This window comes from Pan troglodytes, chromosome 20 (genome assembly GCF_028858775.2).
Source record: "Pan troglodytes isolate AG18354 chromosome 20, NHGRI_mPanTro3-v2.0_pri, whole genome shotgun sequence".
Taxonomy (NCBI): domain Eukaryota; kingdom Metazoa; phylum Chordata; class Mammalia; order Primates; family Hominidae; genus Pan; species Pan troglodytes.
The window spans coordinates 8,104,047-8,122,069 of NC_072418.2; the positions used below are offsets into that span (position 1 = coordinate 8,104,047).

At 54.2% G+C, this 18,023-nt stretch overlaps 1 protein-coding gene across 25 annotated transcripts in view; it reads left to right on the forward strand.

Annotated features, from left to right (window-relative positions):
* CATSPERD (cation channel sperm associated auxiliary subunit delta) overlaps positions 1-18,023 on the forward strand; it is a 61,365-nt gene that overhangs the window by 39,073 nt on the left and 4,269 nt on the right. For 22 of the 25 annotated variants that reach the window (XM_024351572.3, XM_024351574.3, XM_024351570.3 and 19 more), the window contains 6 exons: positions 2,681-2,739; positions 6,772-6,850; positions 9,638-9,690; positions 11,723-11,797; positions 14,523-14,651; positions 16,350-16,527. In XM_024351572.3, the coding sequence (XP_024207340.1) occupies positions 2,681-2,739; positions 6,772-6,850; positions 9,638-9,690; positions 11,723-11,797; positions 14,523-14,651; positions 16,350-16,527 (573 nt within the window). Of the gene's footprint in view, positions 1-2,680; positions 2,740-6,771; positions 6,851-9,637; positions 9,691-11,722; positions 11,798-14,522; positions 14,652-16,349; positions 16,528-17,106; positions 17,222-18,023 lie in introns of all 25 variants that reach the window. The other 3 variants (XM_054673226.2, XM_063801051.1, XM_024351575.3) reach the window with 2 other exon arrangements.

Sequence of the window (18,023 nt, forward strand, 5' to 3'; positions counted from 1 at the left end):
GCGGCTGGCCGGGCAGGGGGGCTGACCCCCCCACCTCCCTCCCGGACGGGGCGGCTGGCCGGGCAGAGGGGCTCCTCACTTCCCAGTAGGGGCGGCCAGGCAGAGGCGCCCCTCACCTCCCGGACGGGGCGGCTGGCCGGGCGGGGGGCTGACCCCCTCACCTCCCTCCCGGATGGGGCGGCTGGCCTGGCGGGGGGCTGACCCCCCCACCTCCTTCCCGGACTGGGCAGCTGGCCGGGCAGAGGGGCTCCTCACTTCCCAGTAGGGGCGGCCGGGCAGAGGCGCCCCTCATCTCCCGGACCGGGCGGCTGGCCGGGCGGGGGGCTGACCCCCCACCTCCCTCCCAGACGGGGCGGCTGGCCAGGCAGAGGGGCTCCTCACTTCCCAGTAGGGGCGGCCGGGCAGAGGCGCCCCTCACCTCCCGGACGGGGCGGCTGGCCGGGCGGGGGGCTGACCCCCCCACCTCCCTCCCGGATGGGGCGGCTGGCCTGGCGGGGGGCTGACCCCCCCACCTCCTTCCCGGACCGGGCGGATGGCCGGGCAGAGGGGCTCCTCACTTCCCAGTAGGGACGGCCGGGCAGAGGCGCCCCTCACCTCCCGGACGGGGCGGCTGGCCGGGCAGGGGGGCTGACCCCCCCACCTCCCTCCCGGACGGGGTGGCTGGCCGGGCAGAGGGGCTCCTCACTTCCCAGTAGGGGCGGCCAGGCAGAGGCGCCCCTCACCTCCCGGACGGGGCAGCTGGCCGGGCGGGGGGCTGACCCCCCCACCTCCCTCCCGGATGGGGCGGCTGGCCTGGCGGGGGGCTGACCCCCCCACCTCCTTCCCGGACTGGGCGGCTGGCCGGGCAGAGGGGCTCCTCACTTCCCAGTAGGGACGGCCGGGCAGAGGCGCCCCTCACCTCCCGGACGGGGCGGCTGGCCGGGCAGGGGGGCTGACCCCCCCACCTCCCTCCCGGACGGGGTGGCTGGCCGGGCAGAGGGGCTCCTCACTTCCCAGTAGGGGCGGCCAGGCAGAGGCGCCCCTCACCTCCCGGACGGGGCGGCTGGCCGGGCAGGGGGCTGACCCCCCCACCTCCCTCCCGGACGGGGCGGCTGGCCGGGCAGAGGGGCTCCTCACTTCCCAGTAGGGGCGGCCGGGCAGAGGCGCCCCTCACCTCCCGGACGGGGCGGCCGGCCGGGCGGGGGGCTGACCCCCCAACCTCCCTCCTGGATGGGGTGGCTGGCTGGGCGGGGGGCTGACCCCCCCACCTCCTTCCCGGACGGGGCGGCTGGCCGGGCAGAGGGGCTCCTCACTTCCCAGTAGGGGCGGCCGGGCAGAGGCGCCCCTCACCTCCCGGACGGGGCGGCTGGCCGGGCGGGGGGCTGACCCCCCCACCTCCCTCCCGGTCGGGGCGGCTGGCCTGGCAGGGGGCTGACCCCCCCACCTCCCTCCCGGATGGGGTGGCTGGCCGGGCGGGGGGCTGAACCCCCCCAACCTCCTTCCCGGACGGGGCGGCTGGCTGGGCAGAGGGGCTCCTCACTTCCCAGTAGGGGCGGCCAGGCAGAGGCGCCCCTCACCTCCCAGATGGGGCGGCTGGCCAGGCAGGGGGCTGACCCCCCCCACCTCCCTCCCAGACGGGGTGGCTGGCCAGGCGGGGGGCTGACCCCCCCACCTCCCTCCCGGACGGGGCGGCTGGCCGGGTGGGGGGCTGACCCCCCCACCTCCCTCCCGGACGGGGCGGCTGGCCGGGCGGGGGGCTGACCCCCCACCTCCCTCCCGGATGGGGCGGCTGGCCTGGTGGGGGCTGACCCCCACCTCCCTCCTGGATGGGGTGGCTGCCGGGCAGAGACGCTCCTCACTTCCCAGACGGGGTGGCTGCCTGGCGGAGGGGCTCCTCACTTCTCATATGGGGTGGTTGCCAGGCGGAGGGTCTCCTCACTTCTCAGACGGGGCGGCTGGGCAGAGACGCTCCTCACCTCCCAGACGGGGTCGCGGCCGGGTAGAGGCGCTCCTCACTTCCCAGACGGGGCGGCGGGGCAGAGGCGCTCCCCACATCTCAGACGATGGGCGGCTGGGCAGAGACGCTCCTCACTTCCTAGATGGGATGGCGGCCGGGCAGAGACGCTCCTCACTTTCCAGACTGGGTAGGCAGGCAGAGGGGCTCCTCACGTCCCAGATGATGGGCGGCCAGGCAGAGACGCTCCTCACTTCCCAGACGGGGTGGCGGCCCGGCAGAGGCTGCAATCTCGGCACTTTGGGAGGCCAAGGCAGGCGGCATGCTTCGCCGGGTGGTCAGAGCTATTCGCCCATAGTCCGTAGCCCAGAGCCGGGGCTGCTCGGCTCTCCGTCCCGGGGGGCCGGGGCCGGGCTGGAGGCGTGCGAGCCTCTCATCGCCGCCTCCTTCTTTCTTTTTTTTTTTTTTTTTGAGACGGAGTTTCAGTCTTGTTGCCTAGGCTGGAGTGCAGTGGCATGATCTCGGCTCACCGCAACCTCCACCTCCCGGGTTCAAACGATTCTCCTGCCTCAGCCTCCCTAGTAGCTGGGATTACAGGCATGCGCCATCACGCCCGGCTAATTTTCTATTTTTAGTAGAGACTGGGTTTCACCATGTTGGTCAGGCTGGTTTCGAACTCCTGATCTCAGGTGATCCACCCGCCTTGGCCTCCCAAAGTGATCGGGATTTTCTCTCTTGACCCCACAGGATATTTTCCTAAAACAGCAGCAGCACTGGGGCAGGACCGACTCCAACTTCACTTCCAGGTATGTTGTCTCCTGGGAGAGGCGGGGACCGGGCTGCCTACAGGGGTTTCCTTAGCAGGAGCGAAGAGAAGCAGGGCTGAGATCAGACCCCCAGCTCCAGAACAGTAAAACAAGGCGATTAAAACACTTTACAAGAGCTGGGCGCGGTGGCTCACGCCTGCAATCCCAGTACTTTGGGAGGCAGAGGTGGGTGGATCACCTGAGGTCAGGAGTTCGAAACCAGCCTAGCCAACACGGTGAAACCCCGTCTCTACTAAAAAATACAAAAAAAATTAGCTAGGCGTAGTGGCAGGCACCTGTAATTTCAGCTACTCGGGAGGCTGAGGCAGGAGAATTGCTTGAATCCAGGAGGCAGAGGGGGCAGTGAGCCGAGATCGTGCCATTGCGCTGTAGCCTGGGCGACAAACATGAAACTCCAGCTCCAAAAAAAAAAAAAAAAAAGCAAAAATGAGCCAAGTGTAGTGGCGGGCGCCTATAATCCCAGCTACTCAGGGAGATATTTGCACACCTGTGCTCACAGCAGCGTGATTCACAACAGTCAAAAGGCAAAAATCAACCCACCGGTCCATCACCAGATGAAAGGATGAACACAGCGTGGTCCATCCGCACATCGCAATATGACTCAGACTTAAGAAGGAAGGGAGTCCTGGGCCGGGCGCAGTGGTTCACACCTGTAATCCCAGCACTCTGGGAGGTCAAGGCGGGCAGATCACCTGAGGTCAGGAGTTCGAGACCAGCCTGGCCAACATGGTGAAACCCCCATCTCTACTAAAAATACAAAAATTAGCCGGGCATGGTGGTATGCGCCTGTAATCCCAGGTATTCAGGAGGCTTTGGCAGAACTGCTTGAACCCAGGAGGCGGAGCTTGCAGTGAGCTGAGATTGTGGCACTGCACTCCAGCCTGGGTGACAGAGTGAGACTCCATCTCAAAAAAAAAAAAAAAAAAAAAAAAAGGCCGGGGGCTGTGGCCCACAACACTTTGGGAGGCTGAGGCAGGTGTAATCCCAACACTTTGGGAGGCTGAGGCGGGCAGCTCACAAGGTCAAGAGATCGAGACCAGCCTGGCCAACATGGTGAAACTCTGTCTCTACTAAAAATACAAAAATTAGCCAGGCATGGTGACAGGCGCCTGTAGTCTCAGCTACTCGGGAGGCTGAGGCAGGAGAATCGCTTGAACCCGGGAGGCAGAGGTTTCAGTGAGCCGAGATTGCGCCACTGAACTCCATGCTGGGTGATAGAGCAAAACTCGTTCTCAAAAAAAAAAAAAAAAAAGTAAGGGAATCCTGACGCAAGATACAGGCTAGATTGGATGCACCTTGAGGACAACATGCTCAGTGCAATAAGCCGGATACAAAAGGACAAATCCTGTGTGATTCCACTCCTAGGAGGTCCCTAGAGTGGTCTGAGTCACAGAGACAGGAAGTAGGATGGGGGGTGCCAGGGGCTGGGGAGGGGGATGGGGAGTGAGTGTTTCATGAGGACCGAGTTTCAGTTGGGGAAGATGAGAAACTTCTGGAGATGGATGGTGGTGATGGTTGCACAACTCTGTGAATGTAGTTAATATTGATGAATGGTGCACTTAAAATGGTTAAGATGGAAAATTTGGGGCCCGGTGTGACGGCTCACGCCTATAATCACAGCAACTCAGGAGATCCATAGCAACTCAGGAGACTGAGGCAGGAGGATTGCTTGAGCTCAGGAGTTTCAGGTTGTAGTAAGTTATGGGCATGACACTGTACTCCAGCCTGGGCAATAGAGCAAGACCCTGACCCTGGGCGACAGAGCGAGACCCCCATCTCAAAAAAAAAAATTTCTGAATGCTGACTGAAAGCCTTCTATCAAGTTTTCACTGCTTCTTGAGTCAGTTTTGTGAAGTTTTTTTAATTTGTTTTGTTTTTGTTTTTTTTTTGAGACGAAGTTTCGCTCTTGTTGCCCAGGCTGGAGTGCAATGGCATAATCTTGGCTCACTGCAACCTCCGCCTCCTGGGTTCAAGCCATTCTCCTGCCTTAGCAGTGGCATAATCTCGGCTCACTGCAATCTCTGCCTCCTGGGTTCAAGTGATTCTCTTGACTCAGCCTCTCGAGTAGCTGGGATTATAGGCATGTGCCACCACGCCCGGCTAATTTTTGTATTTTTACTAGAGATGGGGTTTCACCATGTTAGCCAGGCTGGTCTTGAACTCCTGACCTCAGGTGATCCGTCCGCGTCAGCCTCCCAAAGTGCTAGAATTACAGGCATGAACCACCGCACCCGGCCAGTGTTCAGAAATTAATGGATGGATGGATGGATGGCTGGCTGGCTGGCTGGTGTATTAGTCTGTTTTCACAGTTTTCAGAACTATCTGAGATTAGGTAAAGAAAAGAGGTTTAATTGACTCACAGTTCCTCAGGCTTAACAGGAAGCACGACTTGGGGGTCTTAGGAAACTTACAATCATGGCGGAAGGCGAAGGGGAAACAAGGCATGTCTTCTCATGGCGGCAGAAGAGAGAGAGAGAGAGAATGAGAGAGAGAGAAACTGTCATACATTCTTTTTTTTTTTTTTCTGAGATGGAGCTTCGCTCTTGTTGCCCAAGCTGGAGTGCAATGGCACGATCTCGGCTCACTGCAATCTCCACCTCCTGGGTTCAAGCAGTTCTCCTGCCTCAGCCTCCCAAGTAGCTGGGACTATAGTTCCCGAGTAGCTGGGACTACAGGCGTGTGCCACCACGCCCAGCTAATTTTTGTTGTTGTTGTTGTATTTTTAGTAGAAATGGGGTTTCACCATATTGGCAAGGCTGGTCTTGAACTCCTGATCTCAGGTGATGTGCCCGCCTTGGCCTCCCAAAGTGCTGGGATTACAGGTGAGAGCCACTGCGCCTGGCGTGCCATACATTTTTTTTTTTTTTTTTGAGACACAGTTTCACTCTGTCGCCCAGGCTGGAGTGCAGTGGTGTGATCACCGGTCACTGCAACCTCCACTTCCCGAGTTCAAGTGATTCTTGTGTCTTGGCCTCCCAGGTAGCTGAGATTACAGACACACGCCACCATGCCTGGCTAATTTTTGTATTATTAGTAGAGACAGGGTTTCACCATGTTGGCCAGAATGGTCTCGAACTCCTTACCTCAGGTGATCTGCCCACCTCGGCCTCCCAAAGTGCTGAGATTACAGGCATGAGCCACTGAGGCCAGCCCCATACACTTTTAAACTATCAGATATTGTGAGAATTCACTCACTATCACAAGAACACCAAGGGGGAAACTGCCCCTATGATCCAATCACCTCCCACCAGGTCCCTCCCCTGACATGTGAGGATTACAATTTGAGATGAGATTTGGGTGGGGACATAGAACCAAACCATATCAGAAGGATAAATGGGTAGACAGATGAGTGGATAGATGGATAGAGAGATGGATGGATGGTTGGGTGGATGGGTGGGTGGATGGATGGATGGATGGATGGATAAATGGATAGATGGATGAGTGAATAGATGGATGGATGGGTGGGTGGATGGAATGGATCGATAAATGGGTAGATGGATGAGTGGATGGATAGAGAGATGGATGGGTGGATGGATGGATGGATAGGTGGGTGGGTGGAATGAATGGATGGAAGGATGGATGAGATAGATGGATGGATGGATAAATGGATAGATGGATGAGTGGATGGATGGATAGGTGGATGGAATGGATGGATAAATGGGTAGATGGATGATTGGATGGATAGAGAGATGGATGGATGGGTAGGTGGATGGATAGAGAGATGAATAGATAGATGGATGGATGAATAAGTGAATAGATGGATGAGTAGATGGATGGGTGGGTGGATGGAATGGATGGATAAATGCGTAGATGGATGAGTGGATGGGTAGAGAGATGGAAGGGTGGATGGATGGATGGATGGATGGGTGGGTAGAATGAATGGATGGAAGGATGGATGAGTTGGATGGATGGATGCATGGATGATTGAATGGACTGAAGGATGAATGGAATGCAGCTGTGTCGTTTACAGGGGTGCTATTCTCTAATAACACAGGTTCCGTTGCCTTGCAGTTTAAAGAGAGCCACCATGTCTACCTTAACTGTGGACATAGCAAACAAGGAAATTTCATGTGTGGATATCAAGCCACTGGTAGGTCCCAAATCTTTGCTGTCCCATATTTGGTGTCGTAAGTGTTAAGACTTATGGAAGCTGGCCCTGAGGTTGCAGTGAGCTGAGATAGTGCCACTGCACTCCAACCTGGGTGCAACAGAGTGAAACTCTGCCTCAAAAACTAAAAAAATTAAAAATAAAAATAAACATTCATGGCATAAAAAAATTCATGGATGCATGCTTCCACATGGATGAACCTCGAGGAGATCCCACACAGTGAGAGAAGCCAGGCACGAAAGGACAAATCCTGTGTGATTCCGCTTTTAGGAGGTCCCTAGAGTCATCAGATTCATAGGGACAGAAAGTAGGATGGGGGGTGTCAGGGGCTGAGGAAGGGGATGATTGCAGGCAGTCACCATGTTGGCCAGGCTGGTCTTGAACTTTTGATCTTGGATGATCTGCCCGCCTTGGTCTCCCAAAGCTCCCACACTTACAGGCGTGAGCCACTGTGCCTGGGCCATTTTTGGATTTTTAGTAGAGATGGAGTTTCACCATGTTGGCCAGGCTGGTCTTGAACTCCTTTGTTTTTTTTTTTTTTTTTTTTTTGACATGGAGTCTTACTCTGTCGCCCAGACTGGAATGCAGTGGTGCGATCTCAGCTCATTGTAACCTCCATCTCCCGGATTCAAGCAATTCTCCTAACCTCAGCCTCCCGAGTAGCGGGGATTACAAGCATGTGCCACCATGCCCAGCTAATTTTTGTATTTTTAGAAGAAACTGGGTTTTACCATCTTGGCCAGGCTGGTCTCGAACTCCTGACCTTAAGTGATCTGCCCGCCTTGGCCTCCCAAAGTGCTGGGATCACAGGCATGAGCCACTGCGCCCGACCTGGTCTTGAACTCCTGGTCTTGTGATCCTCCTGCCTCAGCCTCCCAAAGTGCTGGGATTACAGGCGTGAGCCCCTGCACCTGGCCAATTTTTTTTTTTTTAAAGATATGAATCTTGCATTCTGTTCTAAGGTAAATCCATGTTTGTCTTACTTTTTGGTTTGCTTTATTTATTTATTTTATTTTAATTTTTTAATTTTTTGAGACGGAGTCTCACTGTGTCGCCCAGGTTGGAGTGCAGTGGTGCGATCTTGGCTCACTGCAAGCTCCGCCTCCCGGGTTCATGCCATTCTCCTGCCTCAGCCTCCCGTGTAGCTGGGACTACAGGCGCCCGCCACCATGCCCGGCTAATTTTTTTGTATTTTTAGTAGAGATGGGGTTTCACCGTGTTAGCCAGGATGGTCTCGATCTCCTGACCTCGTGATCCGCTCGCCTCAGCCTCCCAAAGTGCTGGGATTACAGGCGTGAGCCACCGCGCCCGGCCATTTATTTATTTATTTTTGAGATGGAGTTTCGCTCTTGTTGCTCAGGCTGGAGTGCAGTGGCGCAATCTTGGCTCACTGTAACCTCCACCTCCTGGGTTCAAGCAATTCTGCTTCAGCCTCCCGAGTAGCTGGGATTACAGGCAAGCCCCACCACGCCGAGCTAATTTTTTGTATTTTTAATAGAAATGGGGTTTCACCACATTGGCCAGGCTGGTCTTGAACTCCTGACCTCAGGCAATTTGCCCGCCTTGGCCTCTCAAAGTGCTGGGATTACAGGTGTGAGCCACAGCACCTGGCTGTTTTTTATTTGTAGATACAGGGTCTCACTCTGTCTCCCAGGCTGAAGCACAGTAGCACAATCAAGGCTCACTGCAGCCTCAACCTTCTAGGCTCAAGTGATCTTCCTGCCTCAGCCTCTCAAGTAGCTGGGATTACAGGCGTGCACCACCACACCCGGCTAAGTTTTATTTTTCATAGAGATGAAGTGTCACTATGTTGCCCAGCCTGGTCTCTAACTCCTGGCCTCAAGCAATCCTACTGCCTCAGCCTCTCAAAGTGCTGGGATTAAAGGCGTGAGCCACTGCGCCTGGCTCATGTTTGTCTTAATACAAAACAGTTTTCAAATACTGAAAGTCCCTTGGTCCTGTGGCTTTTAGACTCCATTGTATAACTCTGAGGGTGCCGTGCACTGCAGTTTGAGAAGCATGTCCCTAAGGCTGTAGAGTAACCCCCAACTGCTCTCTCTGTCTTCTTTCTCCTTTTTGTTTATTCATTCTAGGCCATTGATTTATTCATTCATTCATTCATTCATACATGCATGCGTGCATTTTTTTCCCCATGCTCTCTGTGTACCAAGGATCATGCTGGGCTCATAAATTAGTTCTGGGCCTGGCATGGTGGCTCACATCTGTATTCCTAGCACTTTGGGAGGCCCAGGCGGGTGGATCACCTGAGGTCAAGAGTTGGAGACCAGCCTGGCCAACATGATGAAACCCCGTCTCTACTAAAAATACAAAAATTAGCTGAGTGTGCTGGTAGGCGCCTGTAATCCCAGCTACTTGGGAGGCTGAGGCAGGAGAATCGCTTGAACCCAGGGAGAGGATGTTGCAGTGAGCCGAGATTGGGCCACTGCACTCCAGCCTGGGTGACAGAACAAAAACTCTGTCTCAAAAATTAATTAATTAAAAGAAAAAGTTAATTCTGGTCTCTGTGAAGCCACTAATAGCTCGTCAGGCGACACCAGGAGTTTAGCCACACCCCAGGCTCTCAGAGCTTAAGCTCCGCGGGGCCAGCTGCAGTTACAGTGCATCCCAGGCATCCAGGGACACGCTATTGGGATCCAGGCCACATGGTTTCCAAACCATTCCCACAGGAGTGTGTCCCTGTATAGGGTTCACTGTGTCTGGGTGACCCTCACTGACCTGGGTCCGCATTTCTGTCTCTCTCCTCTGCAGTCGACACTGATTTCAGTTGGCTGCGACCTGGATAAAAAGATCGTCATCCAGAAGTAAGTATGTTGAGGCCGGGCACCATGGCTCATTCCTGTGATCCCAGCACTTTGGGAGGCCGAGGTGGGCAGATCACTTCAGGTCAGGAGTTCAAGACCAGCCTGGCCAACATGGCGAAACCCCGTCTCTACTGAAAAAAAAAAAAAAAAAAAAAAATTAGGCGTGGTGGCAGGCACCTGCAATCTCGGCTACTTGGGAGGCTGAGGCTGGAGGATCACTTGAACCTGGGAGGTGGAGGCTACAGTGAGCTGAGATCGAGCCACTGCACTCTGCACTCCAGCCTGGCTGACACAGCAAGACTCTTGTATTGAAAAAAAAAAAAGTATGTTGATATTGGAGTGGAGTGAGGAGAGGGGAGGAGAGTAGTTGACAGGGCACGATTAGCCACATGGTAACAATTGCTGAGGTGGATGACTTTCGATTATTTATTTTGTATATATTTACTATTTCCATAATAAAAAGTTAAATGATTCACCCTAATAGGTTAAGTTTGTTTCCAGCATGTTGGCCTCCCCTCCTTCACCTGTTGGTGATATCCACATTTTTTTTTTTGAGATGGAGTCTCGCCCTGTCACCCAGGCTGGAGTGCAGTGGCACGATCTTGACTCACTGCAACCTCCACCTCCCAGGTTCAAGTGATTCTCCTGCCTCAGCCTCCCAAGTAGCTGAGATTACAGGCGCCCGCTACCATGCCTGGCTAATTTTTGTATTTTTAGTAGAAACGGGGTTTCACCATGTTGGCCAGGCTGGTCTCCAAATCCTGACCTCAAGTGATTTGCCCGCCTCAGCCTCTCAAAGTGCTGGGATTACAGGCATGAGCCACCGCGATTGGCCTAACACAATTTTTAAAATAAATTTTTTAAAAAGCCAGACCAGTGGCCGGGCACGGTGGCTCACGCCTGTAATCCCAGCACTTTGGGAGGCCGAGGCGGGCGGATCACGAGGTGAGGAGATTGAGACCATCCTGGCTAACACAGTGAAACCCCGTCTCTACTAAAAATACAAAAAATTAGCCGGGCGCATTGGCGGGCGCCTGTAGTCCCAGCTACTCGGGAGGCTGAGGCAGGAGAATGGCGTGAACCCGGGAGGCAGAACTTGCAGTGAGCCCAGATCGTGCCACTGCACTCCAGCCTGGGCGACAGAGCGAGACTCTGTCTCAAAAAAAAAAAAAAAAGCCAGACCAGCTACACCCCTAACGGCAAAGTGCAGAGCCATTTCCTGCCATGCCCCTCCCAGAGCTGGGGTCTCTCAGGTTTTTTTTTTTTCCATATCTGCTCATTTGGCAACTGCTCATGCATTAGACGCAAAGGTGTGCCCTCCCTTTTATATATTATTATTGAGACGGAGTCTTGCTCTGTCGCCCAGGCTGGAGTGCAGTGGCCTGATCTCGGCTCACTACAAGCTCCGCCTCCCTGGTTCATGCCATTCTCCTGCCTCAGCCTCCCGAGTAGCTGGGACTACAGGCGCCCGCCACCATGCCCAGCTAATTTTTTTGTATTTTTAGTAGAGACGGGGTTTCACCGTGTTAGCCAGGATGGTCTCGACCTCCTGACCTTGTGATCCACCCGCCTCGGCCTCCCAAAGTGCTGGGATTACAGGCATGAGCCACCGCGCCTGGCCTGCCCTCCCTTTTTTATTTGTTTTATTATTTTATTTTAATTTTTATCGATTTATTTTTGAGACAGAGTCTTGCTCTGTCACCCAGGCAGGAGTGCAATGGCGCAATCTCAGCTCATTGCAACCTCCGCCTCCCAGGTTCAAGTGATTCTCCTGCCTCAGCCTCCCAAGAAGCTGCGATTAGAGGCGCGTGATGCCACGCCTGGCTAACTTTTTGTATCTTTAGTAGAGACGGGGTTTCCTCATGTTGGCCAGGCTGGTCTCAAACTCCTGACCTCAGGTGATCCGCCCACCTCAGCTCCCAAAGTGCTGGGCCTGAGCCACCACGCCCAGCCCCTCCCTTTCTGTCCCATCCATAATGGTTTGGTTCTTTGTGAGGTCATGCAATTGCTCAATGTCCACTTTTGCTTGCAGCAAAGTTACCGCCTGTTCCATGGGCATCCTGGACCCCTTGGCCCTGCAAGACAATTACAGCTTCATCATTGAGAAGTAAGCCAGCGTCCCCCCGCAACACCTGACACCCAAGGCGACCATTGGGCCTGCAAAAGCCAAGAGCAAATTAGGAATTTTATTTATTTATTTATTTATTTATTTATTTATTTTTTATTATTATTGAGATGGAGTCTCGCCTGTCGCCCAGGCTGGAGTGCAGTGGCGCGATCTCGGCTCACTGCAAGCTCCACCTCCCGGGTTCACACCATTCTCCTGCCTCAGCCTCCTGAGTAGTTGGGACTACAGGTGCCCGCCACCAGGCACGGCTAATTTGTTTTATTTTTAGTAGAGATGGGGTTTCACTGTGTTAGCCAGGGTGGTCTCAATCTCCTGATCTCGTGATCCGCCCACCTCAGCCTCCCAAAGTGCTGGGATTACAGGCATGAGCCACCGCGCCCGGCCTATTATTATTTTTTAAGAGATAGGGTCTGGCCCTGTGGCCCAGGCTGGAGTGCAGCGATGCAATCATAGCTCACCACAGCCTCGACCTCCTGGGCTCAAGTGATCCTCTTCCCTCAGCTGGCTGGTCCCACATGCTGTCCGGCTCAGTGAGCATGTGCTGCCACGCCCATACGAGAGTCTGGGCCTCAGTCAATTTGTGCTGCTTTAAAAGACTACCTGAGGCTGGGTGATTTATAAAGAAGAGTTATGGCCGGGCCCGGTGGCTCACGCCTGTAATCCCTGCCGAGGTAGGCGGATCACTTGAGCTCAGGAGTTCGAGACCAGCCTGGCCAACATGGCAAAACCCCATCTCTACTAAAAATACGAAAATTAGCCAGGCATGGTGGTGGGCACCTGTAATGCCAGCTACTCGGGAGGCTGAGGCAGGAGAGTTGCTTGAAACTGGGAGGCAGAGGTTGCAGTGAGCCAAGATTGAGCCACTGCACTCCAGACTGGGCAACAGAGCAAGACTCTGTCTCAAAAAAAAAAAAAAAAAAAGGAGAGAGAGAGAGGAGGGAGGAGGCTGGGCGCAGTGGCTCACACCTGTAATCCCAACACTTTGGAAGGCTGAGGCAGGAGGATTGCTTGAGGCCAGGAGTTTGAGACCAGCCTGGGCAACCTAGAGACAAAAAAAAAAAAAAAAAAATGAGGGTGGTGGGATGGGGGGAGGAGGTGCCAGGCTCTTAAACAAGCACTTCTCATGGAAGCTGAGATTGAAAACCCACTCAGTACCATAAATATGGCTCCAAGCCATTCATAGCTCTGCCCTTGTGGCCTAAACACCTCTGACTAGGCTCCCGCTCCAACCCTGGGGATCCAGTTTCAGCAGGAGCTTTGGAAGGGACAAATATCCAAACCATATGAAGACCCCTCATTGCATCCAGCATGGGGGAGCTCCTTGCCACGCGAGTGCACACTTCCATGTGATTCGTAAGACCTGAGCCTTCAAATGCAAGTCAAGAGTCAGTTACCCATTTAGAGCTGAGGCCTAAACTAGTGCTTCTGGGCTGCTAAGGGGCAGTGACTTTGGAACCTGCGGAGGACACAGAGGGGAGTGTCATCTTAGTCTATGTGGGCTGTATTGCAAAATGCCTTAAACTGGGTAATTTATTAGTTGGTGCAAAAGTAATTACGGTTTTGGCCGGGCAGGGTGGCTCATGCCTGTAATCCCAGCACTTTGGGAGGCCGAGACCGGTGGATCACTTGAGGTCAGGAGTTCGAGAGCAGTCTGGCCAACGTGGTGAAACCCCGTCTCTACTAAAAATACAAAAATTAGCCAGGCGTGGTGGCACATGCCTGTAGTCCCAGCTACTCAGGAGGCTGAGGTGGGAGAATTTCTTCAACCCGGGAGGCGGAGGTTGCAGTGAGCCGAGATCACGCCACTGCACTCCAGCCTGGGCAACAGAGCGAGACTCTGTCTCAAAAAAAAAAAAAAAAAGTAATTACGGTTTTTGCCATTGAAAGTAATGGCAAAAACCGGCCAGGCGCAGTGGGTCACCCCTGTAATCCCTGCACTTTGGGAGGCTGAAGTGGGTGGATCACCTGAAGTCAGGAGGAGTTCAAGACCAGCCCAGCCAACATGATGAAACCCCCATCTCTACTAAAAACACAAAAAATTAGCCGGGCGTGGTGGCGGGCACTTGTATTCCCAGCTTCTCAGGAGGCTGAGGCAAGAGAATCACTTGAACCTGGGAGGCAGAGGTTGCAGCGAGCTGAGATTGCACCACTGTGCTCCAGTTTGGGCAACAAGAATGAAACTCCATCTCAAAAAAAAAAAAAAAAAAGGCAAAAACCTCGATTACTTTTGCACCGATCTAATTTAAGGAGCAGAAATTTTGCTGGGCTTGGTGGCTTATACCTGTAATCCCAGCACTTTGGGAGGCTGAGGTGAGGGAATCACTTGAGGCCAGGAGTTTGAGACCAGCCTGGGCAACACAGCCAGACCTCATCTCTACAAAAATTTAAAATATTAACCATGCGTGGTGGCGCATGCCTGTAATCCCAGCCACTCGGGAGGCTGAGGTGAGAGGATTGCTTGGGTCCAGGAGGTGGAGGTTGCAGTGAGTCATGACTGCATTACTATGCTCCAGCCAAAAAATTAACTAGAACGGAAGTTCCAATATCATCTGGTCCATGGCTCTCAATCGCCCACCTCAGATGCCACCTCCTGCCACTCTCATGGACGATCCCCATTTGCAAAAAAGAAACTGCGGCTGTGAAGGGTTGGCAGACTGGGCAGGAACTCACAGACTCCCCATCTCTGCTTCTTGGTGTCTTGAAGGGAATTCTACCACCCCGGCTTCCAGGGGCAGCAGTCCTCCGAGGACCTGCACGTGTTTTACTCCTACCAGCAGCTGGGCTGTCCTCTCCTCGTCTACTATGACACCCTATGGAAGCCCGTCGTGGAGCTGTAAGACCCCAGGGGAGTGCTGCAGGGTGGGGACGGTGGCAGGGCCTCATGCTCCCTGGCCCTGGGGTACCAGCCTGGCCCTCCAGGCTCCCCTAGATCCCTCAAAATGATGATGGTCACTGTTTCCCACCGTGCTCCTGCCCCAGCCCCACTGGCCCCCAGGGCCCTCTCCCTGGAACACCTTTTCTTTTTTTGAGACAGGGTCTTGCTCTGTCGCCTAGGATGGAGTGCAGTGGCATGATCTCAGCTCACTGCAGCCTCTGTCCCTTGGGCTCAAGCGATCCTCCCACCTCAGCCTCCCAGGTAGCTGGGACCACAGGTGCCCACCACCACACCCAGCTAATTAGCAGAGATTCGGTTTCACCATGTTGGGCAGGCTGGTCTTGAACTCCTGACCTCAGATGATCCGCCTGCCTTGGCCTCTCAAAGTGTTGGAATTACAGGCATGAGCCACTGCGCCTGGCCGATGGGCTTTGCTTTATGCCTGTGCACTCCTGCTGTCTTCCTGTTCTTTTTTTTTTTTTTTTTCCCCACTCTGTCACCCAGGCTGGAGTGCAATGACATGATCTTGGCTTACTGCAACCTCCACCTCCAGGGTTCAAGCGATTCTCCCGCCTCAGCCTCCCGAGTATCTGGGATTACAGGCGCGTGCCACCATGCCTGGCTAGTTTTTGTATTTTTAGTAGAGATGGGGTTTTACCATGTTGGTCAGGCTGGTCTCGAACTCCTGACCTCGTGATCCACCTGCCTCAACTTCCCAGAGTGCTGGGATAACAGGCATGAGCCACCATACCTGGCCATCTTCCTGTTCTTATAAGGACGCCAGTCTTATCAGATCAGGGTCCACCCTATATCCTATGACCTCATATAGCTTTTCTTTTTCTTTTCTTTTTTCTTTTTTTCTTTTCTTTTCCTCCCTTTCCTCCCCTCCCTTCCTTCCTTCCTTCCTTTCTTTCTCTCTCTGTTTCCTTTTTTCTTTTCTTTTTTTTTTTTGTGTTGGCGTCTTGCTCTGTTGCCCAGGCTGGAGTGCAGTGGCATGAACACAGTTCATTGCAGCCTTAACCTCCCAGGCTCAAGCGGTCCTCCTGCCTCAGCCTCCCAAGTAGCTGGGACTGCTGTTGCATACCACAATGCCTGGTTAATTTTTTTTTTTTTTGAGACAGAGTCTCGCTCTGTCGCCCAGGCTGGAGTGCAGCGGTGTGATCTCGGCTCATCGCAAGCTCCGCCTCCCGGGTTCACGCCATGCTCCTGCCTCAGCCTCCCGAGTAGCTGGGATTACAGGCGCCCGCCACTGCGCCCGGCTAATTTTTTTTATTTTTAGTAGAGATAGGGTTTCACCGTGTTAGCCAAGATGGTCTCGATCTCCTGACCTCGTGATCCTCCCGCTTCAGCCTCCCAAAGTGCTGAGATTACGGGCGTGAGCCGCCGCGCGTAGCTCGGAGCAGACTTTTCCTCCCTCCCTGTTATCAATGCTCAGTGCTGGCTGCTGCCCATCTCCCCATCCACCCAGCTCTTTCTCCTGGCCTCCCCGCAGCCCACACACGGCATCCTCACCTGGGAGCGGCAGGCGTCCTTTGGTTTCCTCTCTGTCACCTCCCACCCCCCAAGCAGTTTTGCAGCCGTCCAGGTGGCTGTGGCCCGGGTCTTCCTGGGTTGTCCCTGCTCCCTGCACAGCCCTGCCCCGTGCCTGTGTCCTAGGTGGCGAAAAGACAGTTTCCAGGAGGTCATCGATGCCGAGTATGTGTTACTGGAGGTGAACGGGCAGTTCTCATACTCCTATTCCCTGACGGCCCAGTCGGCCATGTGCACCTCCCAGCCGCAGAACTGGACCACCATGATAAAGGAATTCGGGGGGCCCTTCTTCTGGAACAGAGAGGTAACAGGACCCTAGGATCGTTTCCAGAAGAATCAGCAGCCCACCAGGGGGTGGGAGAGTGCGTGAGGACACCGTGCGGCCATGGAACTGAGTATGGAATGAAAGAGTTGGGGCGCGGTGGCTCACGCCTGTAATCCCAGCACTTTGGGAGGCCAAGGCAGGCGGATCATGAGGTCAGGAGTTTGAGACCAGCCTGGCTAACATGGCGAAACCCCGTCTCTACTAAAAATACAAAAATCAGTCGGGCATGGTGGCGGACACCTGTACTCCCAGCTACTCAGGAGAATCACTTGAGCCTGGGAGGCAGAGGTTGCAGTGAGCAGAGATCACGACTGCAAAAGACTCGAAGGTCCTTTAGGGGATCTAGCAGGAACCCCAATTCCTTTTAGGGGTGTACAAGGCCTTTGAGGAGTTAAGGAACTGACCAAAGGACGGGAAATGCAGGCACCAAGGTGTTCAGGGGGCTTTGCTGATGATGAGAAATGCCTGGGACCATCCCAATGCTTGCTACTGAGGGATGGATGGAATTCCCGGGCTGTCTTACTCAGTGTGCATCTGTTTTATTTTTATTTCTTTTAGGCAGGGTCTCACTCTGTCTCCCAGGCTGGAGTGCAGTGGTGCAATCTCAGCTCACTGAAGACTCAAGCCTCAAGTGATCCTCCCACCTCAGCCTCCCAATTAGCTGGGACTACAGGTGTGTGCCACCATGCCCGGCTAATTTTTGTATCTTTTTTTTTTTTTTTTTTTGTAGAGGCAGGGCTTCAGTATGTTACACAGGCTGGCTTTGAACTCCTGGGCTGAAGCGATCCTCCCATGGATTATAGGTATAAGTCACCACGCTCAGCCTCAGTGTGTATTTCTATCATACGAGTGATGTCCTGTCCCTACAAAGAGATTGCATCAGTCCACGTGTATCTTCCCGGGACACAATGTTTTGTATCAGGAATGCAGTGCATGCAGCAAAGCCACCAGCAGATGGTGTCCTGGCTCTTTTTTTGCATTTGCGTTTTTTTTTTTTTTGAGACGGAGCCTCACTGTGTCCCCCAGGCTGGAGTGCAGTGGCGCAATCTCAGCTCACTGCAACCTCCACCTCCCGAGTTCAAGCGATTCTCCCGCCTCAGCCTCCTGAGTAGCTGGACTTACAAGCACCTGCCACCACGCCCGGTTAATTTTTGTATTTTTAGTAGAGACGGGGTTTCACCGTGTTGGCCAGGCTGGTCTTGAACTCCTGACCTTGTGATCCGCCCGCCTCGGCCTCCCAAAGTGCTGGGATTATAGGCGTGAGCCACTGCGCCCGGTCGGCTCTGTTGCTATTTCTATATGCATTCTTCATATGGGCTGTCTCATTGCAAATTGCATGAGTGCATTTAAGAGATGGCCCCATTACTATTTTTTTTTCCATCAGCTGTGGTGAGTGGCTGCTTTTGTAGTACATGAAGTTTTCCTGGACAGGCACAGTGGCTCACGCCTGTAATCCCAGCACTTTGGGAGGCCAA